Here is a 26873-nt window from a genome sequence, read left to right as displayed (position 1 = left end):
AATCTAACATAGGACTGTTTCTGAAGCTGGTCATACTCTGAGTAAACCCATTGAAGTTGATAGAAATGTCCTACTAAGCTCCATTAGTTTCAGTGGATCTTCTCTGAGTAGAACTTACTGGATACAACCCAAAAAGTGAAAAGTCTTGAATTTCCTCTGTCGTCAATTGGAGGATTCAACTGTAGATACAATTGCTGGCGCTCCCCTCCCCCTGGTGTGTAATTCTATAAGTTGTATATGCTCCCTCTTTTAAGTAGCAAATTCACAGAGGTTTGTTACCGATCACTTCTCTTAAAACATTTTAATTACATTTTTATTGTGCTCTTTCTCCATGGCACTAAGGGCAGTGTGTGCGCCCTCTTTTGTTCACAGCAACCCTGTGGACTAGGCTAGGCTAAGAGATGGTGAGTTTCATGCCTGAGTGGAGGCTGAATATGGGTCAACACTATTATTATTATTATTAGTAGTAGTAGTAGTAGGACCACCCTGCCCAACTGACTGGGTTGCCCTAGGCTACTCCATACTGCCTCTCAGTGGTGGGTAAGAATGATCATCAGACACTGAATTTTTAAAAATATGCTAGAGAAATAATTCCTTCTCTTCCCTCCCTTCTTCAGTGTGTATGCGGGTGTCCACAGAATACACAGTTTTTGTGGACTCACTTTGCATTGCTGGCTGCTTGTGTGTGTTTGGGCATGAGGAAACATGGCTGGCATGGTATTAGGGGATAGGAGAGCAATAAACTCATTGTAACTCAAGGCCCAGAACAAATACATGGATATTACAATAATTTATTTTTGTGGGAAGTCTGACATCCCACTCTAATCTAAGACTTCAGTTGTTTTAAGTGAAAAACCACTGAAATCTCAAAGAGAATGTATGAGTTCAGGTTCATAGCTGTTGGTTTTTTAAGCAGAAGTTGACAAATGAGAATACAAGTTATTATTGTAACTTGTATCCTCCCATTTTCTTGTTCCTCCAAAATAGTATCCTCCACAAATAAATCCATGAGGTGGCACACTGATACATGAAATTTGTAAATGAGGCTATGGTGGAATCTATGTGACTGCAAGTTCTCAACTGAAAAAGGAGAAATAAAGACATTACAGTCTTTGCAAGTGGTTTGAGGGAAAACTGGCATCCCAATCCATACACATGTGCAACTGATCCAGGGAACCAGTCCTGTAATCACACTTGGTTGTCAGCTGGTGTATGCATGTTTACTCATAAGTAAGCCAGTTGAAACTTGCTTAGGATTGCAGCTCTTGGTCCACATTAGGTTTTTTGCTGTGGTATCTACTAACTTGTAGAAGAACCATTAGCTGATCTGTTTTTCATCGGCTTCATATCATAAAGATTGTACTGACTGTATGGTGTTAGGAATACCATGTGCTTTGAACAACAGGCAAATAAGACATTTCTTGGACCAGGTAGTTAAGCTTAAACTTTCATGTTTTTGGTTCAGAGTAATGCTCTGTGAGGTCTAATAGTAAAAATAAAAAACCCACACTCCCCCCATATTACTATCATCTCACGACTTGTTTTCTTTCTTTTTGATGCTTATGACAAAGGTCCATACTGGCTCTAAAATCTGATATTTATTTTTTGCATTACAAAAGTCAGTCTTTGCTCAGACTTCTTGTTTCTATCGTGGCATTTGGTCTGAAATGTTTAGGGTGTGTCTGTTTAAAGATGCTTAAATTTTTATCTCTGGTGGTGCAGTATATGTTGATAAATATTGCAATAAGATCTTGGTGTGTGGTTTGAATTAATAACTCTGTGTGGCCAGCTAAAGACTGCCTAGTTAGTGAAAATCCCTCATAGAGTCTTCAGTATTCTCATTTCTGAAGAGGTCTTTTCTTTGCAGAAAGCCTATTGATCAGTCTGTCTGGAACTTTAGTTCCAGCACTTGAATGGATTTGTATATTATGGTTCCAAAATTGTCTTTAATTGGTCCAGACATTGAGTGTTTATCAGGCAGTTGGGTCCTCTTGTGACTGTGGAGAGAAAACTAACTTGTTAATATTGGTTGAGCTGGAAATAATTGCTTTTCCTCAGGTTGCACTTTGATTTGGCAGATTAATAAAGTCCAGTTGAGGATAGGGATTATTCCAAATTTTCTGCAGCTGGGGAGGGTAAAGGTTATCATTGCCAAAGGGAAAGCGTGACAAAACTAACAAACTTTTGTTTTCCAAATCTAAGGAACTTAAGCACATTTTTATTAAAAGCAATCTGTGAGGAATGTCTAAATCAACTTTTAAGTTAAAATATCACTGTAACAAGATGCAAATGTTATACTAGCAAAGGCCAATCAAAAACAAATGATTTTTGATATGGGAAGGAATTCCAGTGAAATTATAATTCTCTTCTGACCATGTTCCTTGTGCTACCTTGTGATGGCTTCATTGCATTTCTGATGTTTTTTGGTGTGGGTTTTTATTAATGAGAAATGTCTAATCACTATAGTTTCCAAGAGTTCTTTTTTGTTTTCTTTTTCATTAGGAGTTTGTACTAATGAATAGCTTTGATGCAGTAAGTTGGTATTGCCAACTGATTGGTGTCAGTTTTTAAATGCAGGGCAGAGCCAATTCTAAAGTTTTAAGTGCAAGTTTCCTAACAGTAGAGCTATAAATACCACAATCTTGGATGCATTTTGTTTTTTTCACTGGGAATCTCCGCACACGTGTGTGCCAGCCATTTTGCTGGTATACACACAATTCTATCTTTCAAGAAACTTTGAATTATTAATCAAAGTAATCAAAGTAGACCCACTGAAATCAATGGACTTAATTTCAGTGGGAATATTGTTGGCTGTTACCCATAGCATTTTTATATTTAAGATTCATCCTGATTTAGAGATGGGAAGGGGGAGCAAATGCAGTGAATACGGGCCTTTAAAATGAGGTAGCTCGCTCTTCTCATTTGGTTGTGGTATTACCATCACAGTCAATGCTAGGTGAGCTGCTGCCTTGTGAGCAATAGGCTACGGCTTAAATACTGATGCTGAATCAATAGAATTGAGAATAAATGGGCAATAAATCTCATGCCGTAAAACTGCTTCTGATAATTCTTTGGCTGTTTTCACTGAGTCAGTCTAATTTCTCCTTATCTAACATTCTTGTGCTTATCTCTGCTAGGGTTGTAATCAGAAGTCACAAACGTATTGCTGTTAATTATGTGAAAGTGTGTTGAGGTGATCACCAAGGCCAGCTTTCCTCAGCCTGTTGCTCTCCTGGTGTTTTGAACTACAGCTCACATCAGTTCCAACCAGCATGGCCAGTGGTTAGAGTTGATGGGGGTTGTAGTTCAAAACATCTGGAGGGAATTAGTTTGGAGAAGGCTAAGCAAGACTCTCTAAGGGTTATGAAAAGAATTGTGCCACTTAACCATGTAGATAAGATTTGGGGTTGTATCCAGAATTCACCATACTCTGAGTAGATTCACGGAAAATAATGGACATTCCCACTGATTTCAGTGAGTCTTCTCTGACTTCGTTGTTGGCATCCATCCACTTTGGGAAACAATGCAGTGGAATCGGAACTGTTGGAGCAGGCTTCCTCAACCTCGGCCTTTCAGATGTTTTTGGCCTACAACTCCCATGATCCCTAGCTAGCAGGACCAGTGGTCAGGGATGATGGGAATTGTAGTCTCAAAAACATCTGAAGGGCTGAGGTTGAGGAAGCCTGTGTTGGAGGGTCGCAGTGCCTACTGTGACTGTAGAAACTGATGCGGGAGAGATATGTTTTGTTTTGTTGCAGATTAGGGCATCTGGTTGTGCTGCTGCAGAATTTAGCTAAATAAAAAACTTGGTTTTTCTCCCCCATACAAAATCCTCATAATACATACTAGTTAGTAGTTTAAGCTTTCATGGAGTCTTTACATTTCTGAAGTGTCTGGTATATCTTGCCATTTGAGTGTTATGACTACTAATCTTCAAGGAAGTTCTACTTTATATTTCCTTTTCTTTTAAGTAGTTCTGCAGCACCAGCCTCTTAAATCCAACTCAAATAGTATCTGAAGACATGAGCAGGGATGACTTGGGTGAAAATAGAAACCTAGACACAAGATATTTCTAGCTCTTCATTATGTGTAATCATAGGCTTAAATGGCTGTAGAAAGCAGTCCAAGTGCTGGACTGTCTGTAGCTAAAGTAAGAATGAGGCTGATGTAAAGCTCAGCAGCTGCTTTTTAAAAAAACTGCAGTTCAGGCTTTGTGGGGACACTGCCAGGATTTTGCCTTTTGACTCCTGTGCAGCTTTTATTTTTCCCCAGGGCTGTTGACTAATCTTAGGGCTGTGCTTTTAAAAGTTGAGAATGTGAAGATTTGTAATTTGGATTGTGTTTAATATATGGCAAAGCTACAGATCTGTGAAAAGGAATGAAGATGGCTGTTGCCATTGCTTAAAATCTGAATGCAAGACATTTTGAAAAATGATCAATATTTTTGTATTTTTCCATAGGATCTAGTGTAGAGTGCTCCATCAAACATTTTTCTAGTGTGGGTAGCTGCCCAGCCAGTAAATAAAATGAGGAATATTTTAATGCTCTTGAAAGGTTTGACTCATTGGCCACACAACCAGTAGAGCTCAATGTTAAACAAAACTCTGGCTATAACAGGTGTCAGAGCTGCTTGAAGATCCTAGCTCACAGAGGATCACGCTAGCCAGCGATCATTAAGTAAAAGTCTTTATTGAATTACAGTTTCCATTCTCACGCTGCTGCGCGCAAACTCTACGTCTAGTAGCTAGATCGGCGAAGCTCCGTCTGAGTCTCCGCCCCGTGTGCACCAACTTAATATCCTAGCCTTGCTCCACCTTTTCCGCCTGACTGTCCTCCTCTGGGTCCCTCTACCCCCCGGGGCTTCTTCCTTCCGGGATTCTTCTGACGCTGACCCGGACCCTCCTGCCTCCTTGCGCCGGGCTTTAGGACCTGGTTCCCTTTCGGGGCTGCTTACTGCGCCGCCTTCCTCTGCATTTGAACTTGGCGCGCGCGCCCAACCTTCCACTTTCCTCTTAACCGTTTCTTCGCTCCCCGATGGAGGCGTGGCCACTCCTGACTCATGCCCTCCCTCCTGTGGTGAGCTGCCAGCGCTTCCCCCCTGGCTCCCTTTCTCTTCCCTGCTTCCTGGCGGTGACGCTGGTCCCGATTTCCAGCTGCTCCCCCCTGAGTCCCCTCTGGCTCTATCTTCCTGGGGTGCCCCGCTAGACTCCCCCCTTGCCCTGGCCACTGGTGCTCCTTTCTGTGAATCCTCTGATTCACTGGAAAGACTGGGAGATCTCGGGTCGTCGTCATCACTCATCTTTTCTTCTGCCTCCTCCCCTTCGCTCTCTGTCTCCTCCCTTGCCCGTGCCTCTGCTCCTAAACCCCTGACATCCATCCCCCCCTCGAAGCCCCCCAGTCCCCCCTCCCCTCCTTCCGGTGCTGGAGCTGGGGGCTGCTGTTGCAAAGGGACGAACGTCGGATATCGGTCGCTTCCCGTGGCGGGCCTCCATCTGAACTCTTCCGGGACTTCCTCCCTGCTCTCGTCGACGACGGTCACCTCCGCTTCCATCTCTGTGCCGCCGTGCTCGAAACCAGGGTCGTCCCCGAAAATGTCCATGTCCGTCTCTCCCTCACTTCCTCCTGGCGGCGTTGCTCGTCCTGAGCAGTCCAGCCACTTTCTGCGGAACTGCTCCTCTGGCCTATCGTCCCACCAATACGAGGGTTCTGAGACAGATCCCGAGGGTGACCCCTCCGGGGAACGGACGTCTCGCGTTGGTTCCTCGTCCGAGTCGAACCCCCGGAACGTGCTGGCCGAAAGCGTGGGTGTGAAAAGCCAGTCGTCGAAAAAGTCTGCTGGCATAGGTCTATGTGGGAAGAGGGCATGAAACTCGTCTTTGAGCAGAGGTTCGTCTAAGGCGTATCCCGGCACCCAGCTGTTCGCACTGGCCGGGGTGCCCTCCTTGGCGAGAAAGTATTCTACCCCCTCTTCCCCCCATCTGGAGTCCAAAATCTCCGTGACTTCGTTGATGCGTTCCTTCTGTGCCGCTCCCGCGTGTCCTGTTCTGTCTCTGGCCGGACTCGGCGCCGTTCCGGGTTCCTGGAACCTGTGCGGTGCCTTGTAGGGAGTGAGCACCGATCTGTGGAATACCGGATGCATTCTGGAACCCTCCGGAAGTGCCAGTCTGAAAGCTACCGGGTTGACCTGCTCTTCGACTTGGTAGGACCCCAGTTGTTTATGCCCTAGTTTCTTCTTGGCCAACGACCTGGCCGGCACTGCGTGGGCCGCTAACCAAACCCAGTCTCCCACGTGGAGCTCTTCTCCAACCCTTCTGTGCTTGTCTGCTTGTACCTTGTATGCGTGCTTGGCCAGCTCCAGGTGGCGCCTCAGCTGATCGTGGACTTCCTGCAGCTCCGACGCGAACGCATCTGCTGTCTGCGGCTCCCCCTCCCCCATTCTTTCCAGTCCCGGGAAGGTTCTGGGGTGCCTCCCGTTGTTGGCGAAGAACGGCGTGACCCCCGTGGATACGTGCTTCGTGTTGTTGTAGGCGAACTCTGCAAGCGGCAGGTAATCCACCCACGTCGCAGGCTGTTGATTTGCATAACATCTCAGGTACTGCTGCATGATGGCATTGACCCGCTCCGCTTGCCCGTTGGTCTGCGGGTGTCTCGCCGACGCCAGGTTGATCTTGACGTTCAGGAAGCCCATCAGCTTCTGCCAGAAGTTCGAGATGAACTGCCGCCCGCGGTCGGACAGAATAGACCGTGGCAGACCGTGAACCTTGAACACGTGGTCTATGAACAGTTTGGCGGTTTGCTCCGCCGTGGCCACCTTAGCACACGGAATGAAATGCGCCATCTTGGAAAACAGGTCCACCACCACCAGCACTGCCGTCTTGCCCCTTGAGCTGGGCAGATCCGTGACAAAGTCCAGGGCCACCCTTTCCCAAGGTTCTACCGGAGTTTGCAGCGGCTCCAACAGTCCGGCCGGCGGTTTGTGCACTGGTTTGGCCCTCTGGCAGGTGTCACACCTCGCCACGTAGTCTGCGACCTCCCCTCTCATTCCAGGCCACCAGAAATCCCTGGCTACCAATTCCACCGTCTTCTCCTTGCCAAAGTGCCCGGCCGTGGGCGCGTCGTGCAGCTGCTGCAGCACCTTGGCTCGAAGTTCGTCTCCCGGCACGTAGATGGCCCCTTTACGGATGAGCAATCCATCTCTTAGCTGGAAACCGTCGGCCGCTGCCTTGCCCCTTTGCACCTCTGCCATCTTTGCTTGTGCGAAGGAGTCCCCCTGCAACGCTCGCCGTACCGCCTCTAGGTCCACGGTCGCCGCGGCGCACGCCCACACTGTCGGTGCGAAGATGTGCATGGCGGCCGCTGGTGTTGCGTCCTCCAGATACTGTGGCTTACGGGAGAGAGCGTCTGCCATGATGTTGGTGTCCCCCGGGACATACTCTATTCGGAAGTCGAAGTTCGCAAAGAACTCAGCCCAACGTATCTGCCTCTGGTTCAGGAACTGTGCCGTGCGCCAGTGCTCTAGATTCTTGTGGTCCGTGCAAACCTGCACCGTGTGCTTGGCGCCGATCAGAAAGTGCCTCCACGCCTTGAACGCTGCATGAATTGCCAGCAACTCCCTGTCCCATATGGTGTAGTTCTGCTCGGACTTGCTGAGCTTCCTGGAGTAAAACGCTCCCGGTCGCCACACCCCCTGCGGGTCTTTCTGCAGCAGGACCGCCCCCACGGCTCTGTCCGAAGCGTCTGTCTCCACCCTCATCGGCTTGCTGGGGTTGACATGAAGCAGCTGCTCTTCCGACGCGAAGAGACGCTTGAGTGCCTGAAAGGACTGCTCCGCCTGCTCTGTCCAAATGAACTTCTTTTTCTTGGAGCTAAGCGTGTCAGTGATGGCCGCCGTCTGCATCGCGAAGCCCTTGATAAACTTGCGATAGAAGTTCGCAAAGCCGACAAACCGTTGGACCTCCTTCCGGTTGCGCGGGCTCTTCCAATCCAACACCGCTCGAACCTTGGCGCTGTCCATGGCGAGCCCCTTGTCAGACAGCTTGTAGCCCAGAAAATCCACCTCCGTCACGTCAAATTGGCACTTCTCCAGCTTGGCGTAGAGCCTATGTTGCTTTAGCCTGCTCAGCACTTCCTTGACGTGCTTGTCATGCTCCTGCTGCGACTCCGAAAAGATCAGGATGTCATCTAAGAAACAGACGCACGTCTTGTAGAGCAGTCCCGCCAACACGTGATGCATAAATGCTTGAAAAACGTGGGAGCCATTTTGCAATCCAAAAGGCATAACTCTATATTCGTAGGTCCCCAGGGGCGTGAACATGGCTGTCTTCCACTCATCACCCTCCCGCATGCGAATGAGGTTGTACGCCCCCCGCAGGTCCAACTTGGTGAACACTCTGCCCTTCCGTACCTTCGCGAGGAGGTCGTCAATTCGGGGCATGGGGAAGTCCGACGGCCTAGTCACACTGTTCAAAATCCTGTAATCCACTACGAGTCTCTTTTGGGGCGTGTCCCGCTTCTTAACAAAGAATACGGGACTGCCCCCCACTGCCTTGGACTCCCGGATGAAGCCGCGCTGCAAATTATGATCAATGAACTCCTTGAGTTCTTGCAGTTCGTCCTCTGACATGGAATACAGTTTCCCTTTAGGCAGCGCCGCCCCCGGCAGCAGGTCAATTTTGCAGTCATATGGTCTGTGAGGGGGTAGCCTGTCTGCCTCCTTCTCGCAGAAAACTTCCAAAAATTCAGCGTACTTGAGGGGAATCGCTTGCAGCGTGCCTAGCAGCAGCTGTGACTCCTCTTCCTCTCCTTCCTGCCTGGGCACTATGCAGTGTTCAGCACAAAAGGAAGAGCCGAAGGTCAGCTGCCTCTGGTACCAAGCCATCGTTGGGCTGTGCTTGTCCAGCCAACTCATGCCCAATACAACGGGCGTGTCAGATAGTTGAGTGACGTTGAAGCTGATGATCTCTCTGTGATTCCCAAGTCGCATCACCATTGGTGGCGTCTGCTTCACCACTTGCCCCCCGAGCAGCTCCCTGCCATCCACCGTGACAACCTGCAGGGGCAGTGTGGCCGGCAGCAACTGTACAGCGTGCCTATCGACAAAGTCCTGTCCTATAAAGTCCGCATTGCTGCCTGAGTCGATGGTGATTGGCACGTCTATGGTGATTCCATTGGGCAGCTGGAGAGATGCTGTGAGCCTCACTACTGGTTTGGGCGGGAGGGGGTTCACGGGCTGTAAAATCTCTGGGGACTGCGTCACTAACACGTCTGGCTGGGCCCCAGTGCCTCTTCCTCCAGCCAGACTGCGTCGTTTCCCTGCTGTGGTCCTGCTTGCTGCGTTGCTGCAGTCACCATTGCCGAGGCTGCAGTGAGCTTGTGGGGCCTCTGGGGACACTCTTTTGCCATATGCCCTGGTTCCTCACAGACGTAACACTTCCTGTTCCCTCTAGGAGGCTTCGTTTTCACTGCTGCCGGTGCTAGGGCTCTGGTTGCTGACTGAGCCCTTGCACCTCCAACCTCCATAGGTTCGGCTCCTCCTCCTGGCGGAGGCGTGGATTGCGCCCGCGCTGCTTCTCTGGGAAGGAAGGAGGGGCCCCCGGCTGGTTCGCGCCCTCCACGCCCTTCTTCCCTGCTCCACGGACGTCCTTCCAGCCTCACCCCCACTGCCAGTGCCCTCTGAACGACCTCCTGGGTGGTTCGGGGTCTCTCCCCCCTCGCGATCTCATCTTTAATCGAGTTGTGCAGCCCCTCCCAAAAGAGGTCTCTTACCGGAGCCGAATCTCTGTCCCATTCCAGGGCACTGACCAAGGCGAAAAAGCGGGCATGATACTGCCTGACGCTGGCCCTCCCTTGTCTCAGCCCATGCACCTCCTTCCTTGCAAGATCCACGTCAATACTTGATAAAAAGCACCCATCCATCGCTTTAATAAAGGCATCCGCATTCTGGAGCGCCGGATCCTTATCTCTCTATAAATTGCGTAGCCATGCTTTCGCATCCCCATGCAGATGGGACATGATGAACCCCACTCTCTCTTGTTCATCTCTAAAGTCTTTATGCAGCAGTTGCAGTGCGCACAGTACGTCGGCTCTAAAGTTGGGATACTGTTGCAGGTTCCCATCGAAGTGAGAGACTAGCCCGCCTGTCCGTCTCGCCAACCCAATTCCCTCCTGCCGGGGTGTCTGCTTTGTCAGCACGTCTAACCTGACCTGGAGATCCCTGCAGGCGGCAGCTGCCTCCTCCTCTCTCTTCCTGGATGCGAGAACCTCGGCGTTCAGTTGTGCCACTGCTTTTCTGAGGTCCTCTATCTGCTGCTCAGCCGTCATGTCGTCTGCCGTTCGTGAGCTCGCTAGTAGGCACCTGTTTCTCTCCCCTCCTCGAGGCTGTAGATGCCCACAATGGAGAGACGGAGCTTACTGTCAGAGCTGCTTGAAGATCCTAGCTCACAGAGGATCACGCTAGCCAGCGATCATTAAGTAAAAGTCTTTATTGAATTACAGTTTCCATTCTCACGCTGCTGCGCGCAAACTCTACGTCTAGTAGCTAGATCGGCGAAGCTCCGTCTGAGTCTCCGCCCCGTGTGCACCAACTTAATATCCTAGCCTTGCTCCACCTTTTCCGCCTGACTGTCCTCCTCTGGGTCCCTCTACCCCCCGGGGCTTCTTCCTTCCGGGATTCTTCTGACGCTGACCCGGACCCTCCTGCCTCCTTGCGCCGGGCTTTAGGACCTGGTTCCCTTTCGGGGCTGCTTACTGCGCCGCCTTCCTCTGCATTTGAACTTGGCGCGCGCGCCCAACCTTCCACTTTCCTCTTAACCGTTTCTTCGCTCCCCGATGGAGGCGTGGCCACTCCTGACTCATGCCCTCCCTCCTGTGGTGAGCTGCCAGCGCTTCCCCCCTGGCTCCCTTTCTCTTCCCTGCTTCCTGGCGGTGACGCTGGTCCCGATTTCCAGCTGCTCCCCCCTGAGTCCCCTCTGGCTCTATCTTCCTGGGGTGCCCCGCTAGACTCCCCCCTTGCCCTGGCCACTGGTGCTCCTTTCTGTGAATCCTCTGATTCACTGGAAAGACTGGGAGATCTCGGGTCGTCGTCATCACTCATCTTTTCTTCTGCCTCCTCCCCTTCGCTCTCTGTCTCCTCCCTTGCCCGTGCCTCTGCTCCTAAACCCCTGACAACAGGTTTCAGATTTCTTTTGTCTTTAGTTGCCTTACTAAAGTCCTACTGAGTGCTGTTTCCACTAGCCTAGTTTCCATTGCTGTTTTTTAACCTCTCTTTCAGTGTTTAATACTTGAAATGTGTGTGCAGGTAGATCTGCAGCATAGTAATGTACCAATTATTTCTTAGGTTCTGTTAATGGCAGATGGATGCTGGCTTCTAGAGGCTTTTATCCCCTGTCAGAAGATCTACGAGCTGTGCCACCAAACTGGAAGAAATTATATAGAAGTGTTTCTTTATTATGATTCATATTTTTATTTCCTTGATCCTCATTGAGCACAAAATTATTTAGATATCAAAGGCTGCAATCTTATACAGGATTACCTGGAAGTAAGTCCTATTCAACACAGTAGGATTTGCTTCTGAGTAAGCAAATGTGTGATTGCACTGTAAATATTAATTGAGGTGTGGGGGTGTAAATATCGTTTCTTCTGTCTAAACGGGATGGTGATCCAGAAGACGGATATGTGCATGCTCTGGAGAGAATAGCACATACAACCAGTCAATGCTATGGAGTTCAGGTTTTGCTGTGCAGGTTCCAAGGACCGAGTGACCAGTCACTCAAACCTTACAGCAGCTTGTCTCCGGTATTGGAGCTGCTGAAATGAAATAAAGATGTGAAGTCCCAATTCCACATGTTTTGATGGGTGAGTGGGTAGATTTTTCAGTCTCTTGCAGCCTTGTGGCACCTTAAGCACATTTCTTTGGATCCTGACCACAAAATGCTCAGCAAAATCCAGTAACTGGCAAGCTTTATCCTCCATAGGTGTCACTTGACTGTTGTTCTTCATTTTAAAGTATGTGAGAAGACTTCCATTTTAATCTCAGAGGAGAATAATAATTCTATGCCATGGATGTAGAGTTGTTTCATCTACAGCCTATTACGGCCTCGGTCCAGTATACCTGAAGGAGCGTCTCCACCCCCATCAGTCTGCCCGGATGCTGAGGTCCAGCGCCGAGGGCCTTCTGGCGGTTCCCTCACTGCGAGAAGCAAAGCTACAGGGAACCAGGCAGAGGGCCTTCTCGGTAGTGGCGCCCGCCCTGTGGAACGCCCTTCCAGCAGATGTCAAAGCGATAAACAACTATCTGACATTCAGGAGACATCTTAAGGCAGCCCTGTTCAGGGAAGTTTTTAACGTGTGACATTTTACTGTATTTTTGGTTTTTATGGAAGCCGCCCAGAGTGGCTGGGGAGGCCCAGCCAGATGGGCGGGGTATAAATAATAAATTATTATTATTATTATTATTATTATTACATCAGCCCCGTCCCTAAATCTCCTTTGCAAACAAGAACGTTAGAGCAGCAGAGAGAATGGTATTCTGTCTGTATTAATGATGTGCTTTGCTTGTTAATAACACAGATCTGCACTCTGGTTGCGTTATTGTGTGAAACTGAATCATAGATGGTGCATTTTAAGTATGGGCATGTCTGGCAAAGGGTAATCTGCACTCATGTGGCAAATATTCATTCACTGGCTGCTGTAATCCTGCCAGGATTCACATAGTCTGCTTTATCCAGCCATAATTACTTGGAATACAATATTAACCCACACTAGTGATAGAAATGTAATCTTATCTTGAATGTTTCTTAGTATTTTTTCCTTTGAAAAGTCGCTCAGATTCAGCTACCACAGTTCAGGAGCAAAGCACAGAGATATAATGTTGATATAATATTCCTCTTGCCTCCATATTGGAAGTCTATGGTTCGTTGGAAATGAACATCGATGTATGGGGCTGTGCTATAAGTTTATTTAATGTCTAACACTGTGTGAACGAAATAATGATTTCTATGTGTTCAATAATTGTCATGAGGGGCAGAAAAATTAGTAGCTACTAGGAACTGCACACTTAGATGAATTTAGATGTAGGCTTAGAGGGAGACATTGGAGTGGGTATATTGTTATATAGATGCTGCAAATGATAGGCTGGGATAACTGTTGTGCACTACAAATGCTCTTTTTATAATATTTTGTGAAGGGTTTTTGTTTACCTGCAGCATGTGGGGCTGGTTAGAATTTTTCTAAAAAATGAAAATAAAAACCTTTATCAGTGTAGAAATAAATTTGTGGAATTGGCTGTTTGAAAATCTGAATTGCCATTTGCTACTGCAGTTTTCTCACGCACATTGCTGGTTTCAGGTGTATCAACTGGCTTTATTTCCAGTGTGCTTTCCATCTGCTCTCAACTTCGTATTGCATAGATGCTTTAGGAGGCTGGATAGATTTATAACTTCTCTTGATTGCTTTACTTCCTGTTGACTTTGCCTTGCATGTGATTTAAAGAGGATGCAAACGCATGACCCAGTCTAGCACTCTAGTAATTGCGCATTGCTCTATTGAGGAGTGAATGATGAAGTTATAGCATCTGCCAGTGTGTTCCATGCAACCAGTTCTTTTTATTAAAGTGAACATTGTTGGGGCTGTAATACTTCCAATGCTATAACTCTTGCCACTCCATGCACTTGCAGAGATTACTAAATAGCTACTGCACTGGCTGACATAAAGCCACCAACAGTGGAACTGGTACAGAGAATAAGGCTGTAATACTGCACCTACTTACCTGAGAGTTAGCTCCACTGAACAAACATATATAGGATTCTGCTATATGTATGGGAGAGGAGGAGTCTTAGCATTAGTGTGGGTCCCATTTCAACTGCCTCCCCATTGGTGGTTCATATGTTCAAATCCTTCTAATCCTTGTCCAATATATTGGGGCAGGAATATGAAAGAACTGCTTTCTTATTATACAGATTCAAGAGAATACACTGCCCTGGAGATCTAAGTTAGGACAAATCTATCAATAATAACTTGAAGAGAGTGCTCAAGACCGTGCACATCCAGTCATCCTGCTTGGAGGGAAATCCAGTGTAGGAAAGTTTATTTGAGTAGATAAAGGTTTTTGAGCCTGTGCCACTTTGGGAGGTGAACTACCAGCATCCTGGAAACCAAATTGCAACCATCTTCTCCCACAAAAGCTTATGGCATTGGTACCCTGGCACTTTCGTGATGTACCAAAATAAATTCATTCAGTTTTCAAAAGCAAGTATGTCATTGCTGTTTGTAAAGCTTCTGATCAAATTGTGATACACCTGAAATTCTTCTTTGAGGAAACTATATTTCATTAAACATGGCTGTGTCAATTAGAATGATACTCTAGTCCTGATTCTTATCTGAAATGTTGCTTGCAAAATTATGTGGTGGAGAATAACAGTACATTTACTTGAAATACAACAGCCTTATGGTTATCTTATTGCAGTGTATCAATATCAGATTGGTTGCTAGAATGAAGATGAAAGAAACACCAGTAATAGTTGTGCAGCTTCACTCTCTAAAACACCACCAAGTATAAAGCCCTAAATCTGAAGTTTTTAAAATGTACAATATTCAACTCAAGTAGTATTCTGCTTGTGGCTGTTCAAAAACCAAAATGCACCAGTGTTAATGTTTAGGTGCTTGTAAGCTCCTTGTATTGCTAGCCACTTTTATTTAAAGGAAGTAGACTTTTTTCTGAACTGAAAATTAGCAGTTTTAGTGCAAATATATCCTGTAATTTTTTTTTTAAAAAAATCCTGTAATGTTTACAAGGGTAATGCAGTATACTTTGCTTTTTGTTCAAACAAATATCCAAGTTGCATTTGGTGAGTTGATCAAAAAGTTTTTAAATGTGCCTTCACCATGTATATACCTACATTGTTTCTTAGCCTTCATGATCTGTGTGTGGGTGTGTGTAAAAATTTCATCATATTTCTTTCACCATAGTAAAATGTTGCTTAAAATTCAGTAGACATTTGAGTATTAATGTAATGCAGCTAGTCTGACAGGTAGTTTACAATGTGGCGATATAGATATTGCTTAGGCAAGAAAATGCTCTCCAAAACATGAGTTCTGTATTTAATTATCTTGCACCCTGGAGCTCTTTTCAGCAAGCTAATCCTCTGCTCTTCAGATTGCCAAAATAATTACCTCTTTCAAAAGTGAGCCAAAAGAATTCTGTTTTTACCTCCAGTTATAATAACTGCAGTTACTACAAAAAGCAAAGAATGACTTTCTCGTTTTTTTTACCACAGATGTTTCATAAGCCTTGCTGCTAATTGTTTTTCCAGTAGGACTTAGATCATATGAAAGCAGTTAACATTCAGTTTGCTAAGGGATATTTTTGGAATAAAAATTTACCACATAAATTAGTCTGCAGAAAGGAGAGCTTACTGCAACTTTTGAACTAGTTTTGGTCAGATAGAGAATGGCATTCCTTTCGACGTATCCATGTAGGGTAGACTGACTCTGTAGAAGGAGGCTCTTGCAGAAGAGCTGGCACACTGGCTGACATGGGCATCACACTGTTCAGTGGGGAGGAATGTGATATATGCACAAGAATAGTCTTCTCTAGAAACTTGTTTACTCCCCTGTAAGCATATTTGAGTTGTAATTGAATCATTCTTGTGACTGGTGTCTTAAGCAGATGGACATTATTGCCTGACACTGAGGAACTCTTAATATACAATAAGAAGTTTCAATGTGTGATAGTTAAAACAAACAAGAATGAAATAAGAAATACAATGTATCTGTAACTCTAGCTGAAATCTGTGTGATATGATGAATTTCTTCTTAAATGTGAGCAGAGCAGTTTATGGCTTTTTGCTATTATTCCCTATAATGATTCTAGGTAAACCCATCATATTTTTACTGACTAGGAATAGCTGCTACAATACAGCAGCTATGTACTGCAGGATGTGGTTTTGAATAATTCCCCAAGCTGCTGTGGAGCTGGTTTCACTGTTTTTTATTTTCCTCTCTGAATTGGTTTCTTTCTGCTGAATCTGGAGATCAGTAATACAAAGGCCTTTGTGGCTTTCATCCCAGTTATAAACTGCTACAGTCTGCCCTTCAGAAAACGTCAGGAAGGTGATTCAGAAGCATTTGTTCAGTCTTGGCAACTTGAAAGAAAACGTATTGTAGAAAACTTGCTACATTCACTTTTCCTTTTTCAAGCTACTAACTTTCCTGTTGCTTCATCTAAGCCTACAAAACATGTGTCCTATTTACCAAGGCATGTTTCAGTGTAATTTTAAGGAGTTGCTCTTTTGAAGGGTTCCCCTATTTTTTAGGATGGCCTTAAAAATAAGGTTGTTTCTGATCCATCCTTTGAGGTGGCTCTCTTTAGTACAGTTTTATGTCTGGAGAGTGCTATAAATAGTTCATGATGCCTAGAGAAATGTTCTGCAACCTTAGCTCCCCAGATGTTGCTAAACCACAGCTCCCATCATCCCTGACAGTTGACTAAATTGTCATGGGAATCTCCATATATCACCTAAATCATGGGTAGGCAAACTAAGGCCTGGGGGCCAGATCCGGCCCAATTGCCTTCTAAATCCGGCCCGCGGACAGTCCAGGATTCAGCGTGTTTTTACATGAGTAGAATGTGGCCTTTTATTTAAAATGCATTTCTGGGTTATTTGTGGAGCCTGCCTGGTGTTCTTACATGAGTAGAATGTGTGCTATTATTTAAAATGTATCTCTGGGTTATTTGTGAGGCATAGGAATTCATTCATCCCCCCCCCCAAAAAAAATATAGTCTGGCCCCCCACAAAGTCTGAGGGACAGTGGACCAGCCCCCTGCTGAAAAAGTTTGCTGACCCCTGACCTAAATTATATGGCTGCCATGCCATTAGAGCTGTATGGCAGGGATGAGAGGACCCTGTGGTTCTCTAGATCAGTGTTTCCCAACCACTGTTCCGCGGCACACTAGTGTGCCGTGAGATGTTGCCTGGTGTGCCGCGAGATGTTGCCTGGAGGGAGGCGGGCGAGTCGGGCGGCGAGAGGCGGGGCGGCGAGGAGAGGCCGCCCAGCGCGGGGCTCTCGCCGTCTGCCTGCCTGGCTGCCTGCGAGCTCGGGCAGCGCCTCCGTCCGCAGCGCCCGCCTCGCGGCTCTCATTCCCTGCCAAAGCTCACCCAGCCAAGCCGCGCTCTCCTTCCTGCCTCACTTTGCTGCCTCCTCCCCCTCCACCCCCAAAGCTTGGAGGTTCCCCGGCAAGGGGGAGGGGAAAAAATTGAAACTTACACTTTCGTGCGTCCCTCCCGGCGTGACGCTGCGCGCTGACGTCACGGGGCTGTAATGGTGGTGTGCCTCGAGATTTTTTTCATCAAACAAGTGTGCCTTTGCCCAAAAAAGGTTGGGAAACACTGCTCTAGATGACAGTGGATTCCCATCAACCCCAGCCAACATGGTCAGTGTTCAGTGATTATGGAATCTGTGGTCCAAAAATATTTAGAGTGTCACTAGTTCTCAATCCCTGCTATTCAGGTAAGGCTGAAAAATTGTGGCATTGATTAATATTCAGAATACTAATTTTAAAATTCTGCAGTTTACAATGTGTGTTGCAAATAGCATGTGATCAGGCTGCTTGGTTAGAAGGACTCTGAGCTGTTGAGCACGTGGAACAGGCTAGGACAGAGATATCCCAGCTCTTATTTCAGTGAAGTTCCTTTGCTTTAAGCAAAGAAAATCTTTGCAATGGTAGCTGGAGCATAGCATGCATACAGATCTTACCACAATAGATTGAAATGTATTTGTTTGCAAGTTCTGCACAAGAGCTGCTTGAGGAGGTGTTGCCCTGCTGAAATTAACAACAGAACTTTGAAGAATGCGGTCAAAACCACAACCCAACACATTCCTCTCAGCTCTTCGTAAACTTAAGCATGGAGGAGTTTTGCTGTTACAAAGCTTGGAACAAATACAACTTTGCTCTTTGTTACAGTGCAGAGTGTTTATTGTGGCTCCAACAACAAGTTGTTGCTTCCCCCCCTTCAGGTGAATTTAATCACCATGCATAATTGTTCGGTGCTTACAAGGTACTAGCTCACCAGGCATTATCATTGTTCTGACGTGCATACCAGACCTATGAAATCTCTTGCTAACATTTTCCACCATCAGGAGAAATAGTATTACCATTTTGGGGCATAATTAATGAGAACAGGTACAGAAGCCAACTTGATGGGACTGTTTGCTCAAGTCTCCTGCATATAGAAACTTGGTAGCATCATATCGAAAACTAAGAGAAGAGAGGGTGTAGTTCATAGGTAGATTAGTTAATTCTGTGCAGAAAGTCTGAGGGTCTGTCATTGGCAGCATCATTCTTCAAGTAGAGCTAGGAAGGACAGGGAACCCTGGAGAGCAGCTGCCTGCCAGTGTTGACAGTATAGAATGTTGTTTTTGTTACAATTAGTATACTGAACTTCATCCATGGTTTGAGGAAATGAAGCTCTAAGTCACAACCCCTGAGCAGCTTCAGCCAGCTTTTAATGGAATTGGATATTCCCATTAAATTAAAACATTTTGCACAGAGCTGTTCAGTATCCATTCAATTTTGTGTTTCAGTAAGCATCTTACTAGAAATATAAACACAGAATTGCTAAAATGCATGCAGTTATTCTGGTTACTTACAGCTATTTGTCATCTTCTTGTTCCCTCCTCAGCATCGCCTACCAAGTGCTGACTATCATCAATGATTTGAAAAGCTCTTGTCTGTGGTATACTTGTCTCTGCTGTTAATGATTTAAAGGAGCACCTAATGGCATACAGTATAGAGCAGCTAACTCAAAACGCTGCATCTTTATTAGTTGAATTCTGCACCAAGGCAAGCTGGTATAAACTTCAAAAATTACCTAGATGGAGGGTACTAATTTTCCACAATTTTGTTTTATCTTAGTTTAAGCGTCATTTTTGCATCGTATTAATTCGTGGAACTAGTACATCAAATGTTGCCTTTTGACATTTTTTTTAATAGCATTGACGTGGATGAGAGATGTAGCTCCCCTTGAATGACGATTTCCAATCAGACATCCTTGGCAGTTGCCACAGTGATGTAACCAGCAACTAAAAAACCATTAATGCCAGCCCTGGTGATTGGGAAATGACTCTTTAGATGGATATAGGGAGAAAGAGATTAGTATGCATGTTGCTACAGACCCACACATGAGTAATTTCAAAGTAAACTGGTTGTGTTTGAGCATGAGGAACATAAAATCTCTTGCCAGTATTAGCAAACAGTACGGCACACCCTGCCAGTCAGGTGCACCTTGGGAAAACATGGCCATCAAGAGATCTGAAGCGATTTAAGACAAGCAGCGTTGCCATGGGGCAGCAAGTGGAAAAACGTGTCTCAAGCCCGTGACTGTGGGGCAAGGGGGTACCACCCAGGGTGCAATTACCTGGGCCTGGCACTCGCTGTTCTTTGTTCTTCATCCTTTTGTCTAATGCTGGCGGGGCTCATGACAGAATACCTTAGATGCTTCTCATCGAAGAGATGAGCAAACTAGGTGTAACCCTCATGCCCAGATGAAAAGCTGACATCTGTTATTACACTCTCTCATCCTTGGCTCTCACCAAATGAAGAATTCCTTTCAACACCTAAGTGTGCATGTATGTTCGATCATCCCTTGAAATTATCACTTGACATTGGAACTGTGGAATTCTGCCATTAGTATGTTGATTAAAGCATGCACCTGATAATCACAATTATTTCCATGGAAGCTTGAGAACCAACCTCTCTATTGGTTCATATTAGGAGCAAACATGGCCTGCCCTCCTTTCTTCACAATGTTCTTTAGCTCTCCATGTGCAGTTAAGAGGCATTTTAAAATTGTACCCAATAATTGTTTAATGGTTTGTCTCCCTGGGAGGGGTGATTTTCAGTCTGTGACATAATCCTCATCCTATCAAGCTTATTGGTTTGGTGTCTGTTTGGTTTGGCAGCAAAATGGGATCACTCTCTGGGAAGGTCATGGTTTCCCCACATACTGCCTAGGTATGCAGGATTTGGGGGGGGGGAGAGGAGATTTTCTTTAATACCTCCCCCCTCATAGAATCAAAGAATTTTATTGTTGGAAGAGACCCCCCAAGGGTCTTCCAGTCTAGCCCCCTGTGATGCAGGAATCACACATTGCTCACCTGCTCTTTGCATGAAGAAGATCTCAAGTTCAGTCCCCAGCAGCATGTCCAATTGGGGCTGGGAAGATCCTCTAGCTGAAATCCTGGGCAGCCTCTGCTGCCAGTCAGTGTAGACAGTACTGGACTAGATGGACCAATGGTTTGACTTAGTACAAAGCAGCTTGTGATGGTCCTATATGAGACAACCTGGAGTTATTTGTTCTATTCTTTAAAAAACACACACACTAAAAACAACACTTTCCTTTAGTATAGAAATAAGTTGTGCAAATGTTCAGGCCAATGCAACTTCTTCCCCATCTGTACAGTTTGCATCACTAGCAGCATTTGACTCTCCACCACTTATCAGTCAGGTACAGGTCTCACTCGTCACTGTGGATCCACTTGGCATTGCCAATCCTGAGTGTGTTGCTCCTCTCCAGCTCTGCCACCACACTGCCCTTGAAGGTCAGTTCTGCCACCAGGAAAAAGAACTCGCCACACGTTCTCATCTGTGAGTGAGGAGACAGTCCAGTATTCAACCTCCATTTCTTTTGTCACCTTGAGGGTATCCGTCTTGATGAAGCTGTATTTCACTGGAGAGCTAAGATCCTTCCTGAGAATGACATTGGAAGGGTTTTTCTCCTTCAGGGCATCAACCATTGACTGCCTGGTATGGCCCAGGGAGGCCATGTCATTCAGGTCAAAGATGATGATTATAGGTTGAGCCCCGTGGTAGTAGGTGGAGGCGATGCATTTGAAGCACTCCTGGCCAGCTGTGTCCCACAGCTGCAGGCACCTCAAAATGCTCCATCTCTAAGTCCACCCCAAAGGTGACTTTGTAGTTATTGTCAATAGTGTCTCTGCAGACTGATTGAACAAGCGGTTCTTCCCCACAGAGGTCGCCAACCACAATGATCTTGGAAACTAAACCCCACGGTCCCTGTCCACTGGGCCTAGCACATCCCAACCACTTTGGAGTGGAAGGAGGTCAGCCCCTTTGGTGAAGCACCGCGGCAGTTCAGCAATGATGTGGTTTCTTCTGATGGGGGCAAGGATGTTCTTCATTGGGACATGAGGTTTGACTGCACAGCTCTCCAGTATTCCCACCTGGACTGATCTTTGTGCCTTCTGAATGCAAAGCAGCTGCTCTGTCAGAGCTACTCCCAAAATATCAAAGCTTGTTTTTCAAATCCTCCATCAGACAGGGAGGGAGCAGATATCCCAGCAGACCTCAACACCTCTCCTGGATGGGGGCAAGAGGAGGAGGGAGGGGTGCCTTTTTTCAGAGGGTAGAGGGCAATTGAAATTTCCTGGGGCTCAACAGGAAAGGAAGGCATGGACCCAGAATCATTGTAGGCATTGGTATCCCCCACTGTAATGCAAGAGTTAAATCAAATGGTTCAAACTAATGCAAAAGGAAGTGAGTATTTATGGAAACTCCCGATCAAGATAAACATTTACATAATGGCCACCTTTTAAAATTCCTTCTGTCACTGTTCATATTTCTTTAGAAGTCAGTTCAATTCATGAATAATATTTCTAAGGCTGAAGTACCTAGTTAAACTCTTGACTCTTCTCTATAGTCAACACTGCTTTCATCAGTTTGGTGTGGTTTCCTTGTTGCCTTGCTGTGTAACACTGTAACTGTTTTTATGCTACCTCTAGAAAGTATTTCCCTCCTCCCAGCCTGTCAAAGAAGCATATGACATTGGAGGTAGTTTGAGGTCTGGGGCTGCAGTGATGGAATAAGTGAGGAATGCCCTATTGCCTATGGAAACAGAGGGCTGGATTCCTAGCTTCAGCTTGACTGGTCCATCATTTCCCAGTAACTATAACAATGAGCCATGTGAATGTTGAGAGTAGTCAAAACACACAGCTGCCCTTAGAGAGAGGAAGGAGCTTAGATCATGCTCGGCGTTTAAATGTTTTGGAATTGATACCTTATTTAAAAATAATCCCAGTAGCCTGTGACGTGGCTGCTAATGGCATTTTTGCAGTCTTTAAATTCTGGCTGGCAAAATTTGCTCCAGCGCTGAATGTCCTGCCTTGATTGCAGCTGGACATTGTGGGAACTGAGGTCTGAGCCAAGAAAATTTTGAACCTAGGAAGAGCAGCTGTCTGCAGCATAAGTGTGAGAACTGCTGTCCTTTGGGCTGCCTTCCCAGACACCTTGCAGTCTCACCGGCTGGAAGTGGGCCTACCAATAGAAGGACAGGCTCCTATGTTCTTGCTGCCAGAGGGATGCTAATGAAGCAGTCAGGCGTTTTCCTCTGCTTTGTTGGAAGGGGGAAGGTGACGTGTGTGATCAAGAATGGCTGCCTCAGCATCTCCTTAGGCTACTTCACAGCAGCCCCACTTATATGCTGGCCTTTCAGGTTGCTTCAGAGCTTGAGCATATCTTAAGGACAGCTGAAACATGCTGCACCAGCATCTTAAAGCTCTCTTGGCAATGAATGAGGCCTTATAGGAATGGCTAAAGAACATAGCAGTCAGCTGCAAGCATTTCATCCATCACTACCTCGATATTGCTTGTGATTGTTCTAGCAGCAACAGTGGTGGATTGTTTCAGAATCCTTTTTAACAATATTTGTTTGTGAATAGGATCTGTATGTCATGACTCTAGCATTGCCTATTTTAACATATTAATCTGAAAGGAGCAAGGCTGGTGGGTTACTTTAATTTGTGTTCTTGTGTCAGACTCAAGACTGCAGGAGTTGGTTTACACCAGGGAGACGAGACACTTTGGTTTTTAAATGTGTTCACACAGGGCTGGTATGAAATTAATCAGTGTCATGGGAGAAACAGTCAAAGCCAAGAACAAAAAGGGATTTTGGTTATGACTTCCATTGGGGAAACCTTACGTGCCATTAGTGAAATGTAGCGGCTAGCTCTTCTTCAGAGAGAGTCATTGGCAGATAAAAATTGCCTATCTGGCTCAGCTAGCCTTGCAACTGAAAGCGGGGTGGGGTGGGGTTGGATTGTTCTTTATATGTGTACATTCACATAGCATGCACATGACTCCATCACTGTATGCCAGGGGTGCAGAACCTTTTTCAGCCCATTCTCTCCTGGAAAACCTTTTTGGGGGCCACATGAGAGGGGTTGGCAAAGGCAACGTATTTCTTCACCCTTACATTTCCCTCTCTATCCTCCATTCAAGCAAGCCAGAGGCAGCATCAGAGTTTAAGGACATACTCCAGCCAGGCAAAAACATTCAAGGAGGGTACAAGGACAGTCTGGCAATGGGTGCAGCTTGGGAGGGTGTGGGGCCTTGGGACCAGACAGAGGCCTGGAGGGTTGCATGCAGCCCCTGGGCCTGAGGTTCCTCTGTGTCACCAGGAAAGCATGTTGTTAAATCAGTTAAACTGGGATTGGGTCCTTCCACCGCATGAAGCAAATTAACTAGGTTTAAACAAAGATAATGAAACTTTTCACAGCTCCACTTGTGGTTAGCAAACACCCTGCAGACTATGAGAGGACAGTGATTTGTCATAACTTTATGACACTTGTTTAGAATGACTCATGTACTGGGGAAGGACCCACCTAACATTTTGCTTTTGCTTTAAAAAAAAAAAAATACCAGTTTGTCTGTCTCTTGCTCTGCCTTGTAGTTCAAGAAGTTGAAATCAAGGAAGATAAGCCTTTGAGAGCAGCAACTGATACTATCAGTTTAAGTACTGGAGGTACAACATCCTACCTGGCACGTAAAATTGTAATGATCTCATCAATATTCCTTGTGTAAATGATTTGGAAAAAAAACTCAACTATTTATCTCTAAATCTGTTGTCTAGAATGGCAACTTTTTTTTTTTTTTAACCTCCAAGTATATTTCCTGCAGGTCAGAAGATGGATGCAGATTTGGAAAAGCATCATTGCTTCTTGTATATAAATACCCTGGTAACCAGTAACTTGTGTGCAAGAAGGGTCACTAGAGCTGAAGTCTAAAAACACATGTGTTAAAAACAAACCCCAGCACCAATATTTTAAATGGCTGGTGTTGAAAAGCAAGGTTAGAAATATCTTTCTGCTCAAGTGTGCAGTTGCTTATTAGGGAGACTTCACCCTCATGCCAGTAGATCTGCCCTGCAGACACAAAAGTAAAGATGGCCATTGTGGGTTGCACATAATGCTTGTGGTTCACAAGAGTTCCTCCTCCCGCTTCAGGAAAACGACACGTTCAGGTGCAGTTTGTCAAGGATTAGTGCGGAAAATGACAGCCTAACAGCTGCCTTTGTTGTCCCCTTCTGAAATGATCCCCTTGGCATGTGGCTGTGTTCTAAATGCAGCCCTTAAGGGTGTGTGTGTTACGACTTGTAAAATGTTGGTTCTGCACAGAAGCTGCTTTTGGAAAGAGTTCAGTGGGATGTGGTTGAATGGTAAACACAAACATCACCAGATTGTTTTGGAAATCGGAATGCTGGCAAATCATTGTATGAATCTGTCAGCAAATGACACAGGAACAGTTCTCAAACTTTTGTAGTTTTGATGAAGTGTTGTGGGTAGATCTTGTGTTTTCTGTTCTTTTACCAATGTAACCTTGTTAATGTTAGCCAATTGGATAAGTAAACAAGTGTAATTTCATACTGTGCTTTTAATTAGACTGTTGGGAGTATTTTAATCATCCTTGCGTTGATGCTTTTTTCCAGACGTCTAATGGCAGTCGTCAATCATAGTTTCGTAACCAAGCTTTCAAGTTCTCCAGCACTTCTGCTGAGGGATTTGTGGAGCGAAAGGTCTCTGCAAACGTGACCTGATGCATTCCTGAGGCTTACTTAAGGGAAGCTTTCTGCAGAATGTTTTATCTGATGGAGTCAGCAGTAATTCCTAGTGCCTTGGGCTGCCACTGTGCTTGAAGGAGGAGGCAGGCTTCACCTATGAAGTTGTAGTTGTTAAAAGAGTGTCCTTTATTATGAGATATGATCATTTGGAGGTTAACATGTTTTTACTGAACCAAAGTATTCCTGGCAAGTTTTTCCAGTAAGTGAGGTTTAGTACTGTATTTTAATTCTGGGGTAGGGCATGCATTCACCCTAACCTAGGCCAGCCTTCTCCAACTTTGTGCCCTCCAGATGGTTGGATCACAGCTCCCATCAGTCCCAGCATCTTATGGCCATGCTGACTAGGGCTTATGGAAGGGTTTATGGAAGTTGTGGACCAAAACATCTAAAGGGCCTCAAGTTGGAGAAGGCTGGCTTTAGGCAGTAGGTAACAATCTGTGACCAGCAAGGAAAACTGGATCCCTTACAGGACTATCCAAGGCCAGGACAACTGCTTGTCAGATCTTTCAATTTGAAATTGGGTTCAGAGCTCGTAAGGCTCTCTCCAACTTGGGCTGTGCTGTTTAAGAGTGCCATTGTCACATACTTCTCTCTTATCTCTAATTCACAACTCTTCTTTTTTCAGATGGGAGGAAGAACTGGCAAAGCGAATGAATCTGGAATCAATGGTAGAGACTCTCCAAGAGGTAGGTTTCGGAGAGCACCTAAATGTATGTTTCTTCAAAGGTCGATAGGGGCCATTTCTTATTTTTATTGGTGCCCAGCTGGCTTCATGAGCTGCCTGTGGCCTGGGATTAGGGACTGTCTGGGATTAATGACCAGGTGTGTGTATATCACTTCATTTGTAAAAAATCAGACCCTAAATGGGATACTAGTTCACAGCTGCTCTTCTGTAAATTGTACTACAGGATAATAAAGAACTCTGATTTTATTTTTTTATAAAGAGGGCTTTGATTCCTGGTATCCAGTGGTACTTCACCAATAGAAGAACAACTTCATTGTTCTAAAGGATGTAGGCTCCAAATATCTGAAAAACTGTCTTCATCTCTACTAGCCTTCTCAGGTGTTAATAACAGTGTGGTGTGACAGGGGTTCTTGATAATTCCACCATCCTCAGTTGTAGCCTGAGATAGGGCTTTCTCTGTGGTGGCCCCTAAATTGTAGAACTCCTTCCCCACAGAGGTGCATCTAAGCATCTTAATTGTACAGCTTTTGTCATATGCTGAAGATGCATATCATAATCCAAGTATTTGATCGTTAAGACATTTTGTTTTGTGAGACCCACCTCTTTCACTGAATTTATATTGTCTTGTTGCATTTTGAACAGTTTTATAATAATAATAATTTGATTTCTAATTCTGATTGTATTTTCAATTGTTGTAACTCACTCTAGGGTGTTATGGTGAAGGATGCATTGGAAATCTGATAAATCAATAAAGCTGGCAGTCCAGAGGTGTGGGTTGCATAATGGCATAGCTTTTCATTAGCAGCTAAGATGGTCACAGCTACTTATGTGAATCTAATTCACATTGTTGACCTTCCAACATCCAGAGATAATGTTTATTACAGTATTTGAGTCATCTGGGATAGCACTGTGGGGACCCAGAGGACCACATGTCGTTTCCCACTCCATGGCTTACCTGATAGTGAGATAGTGAGGCTGTTCCACAAGATAGGAGCAAACTGAAATTAGCTGCCGGATCTGTATTTGATTATTTCTTTGAGCTTTGTGTCTGAAGCTTGTGCCCTTCCTTCCGCACCACAATTCTGTGTACCATTTGTCCTCTAGGAGGCACAAGAAGCCGAAGCCCTCCAAGAAGAGCTAAATGAGAAGATTGAGAGACTGAAAGCTGAACTTGTTGTCTTCAAGGGTCTAATGAGTGATGTAAGTACCCTGGCAGGCTGAGTTGCACCAGGTTTAAAGGGGGGGAGTCATCTTCATAGCTTCATTAATGAAAAAGTTAT

The 26873-nt window shown here is 45.6% G+C and overlaps 1 protein-coding gene and 1 pseudogene across 3 annotated transcripts in view; one reads left to right on the top strand and one right to left on the bottom strand.

Moving 5' to 3' along the window:
• Nucleotides 1-26873, top strand: part of IFFO2 (intermediate filament family orphan 2) — a 46869-nt gene that overhangs the window by 6643 nt on the left and 13353 nt on the right. For both annotated transcript variants that reach the window (XM_081203104.1, XM_081203103.1), the window contains exons 2-3: nt 25534-25594; nt 26698-26793. In XM_081203104.1, the coding sequence (XP_081059230.1) occupies nt 25534-25594; nt 26698-26793 (157 nt within the window). The remainder of the gene's footprint in view (nt 1-25533; nt 25595-26697; nt 26794-26873) is intronic.
• Nucleotides 17395-25506, bottom strand: LOC308592008 (ras-related protein Rab-34 pseudogene; annotated as a pseudogene). The gene has a single exon. The product of its transcript is annotated as a ras-related protein Rab-34 pseudogene (transcript).

This window comes from Podarcis bocagei (genome assembly GCF_964188305.1).
Source record: "Podarcis bocagei genome assembly, chromosome: 7".
Lineage (NCBI taxonomy): Eukaryota > Metazoa > Chordata > Lepidosauria > Squamata > Lacertidae > Podarcis > Podarcis bocagei.
The sequence above is the reverse complement of the archived record's forward strand: the minus strand, read 5'-3'. Positions and strand labels throughout refer to the sequence as shown.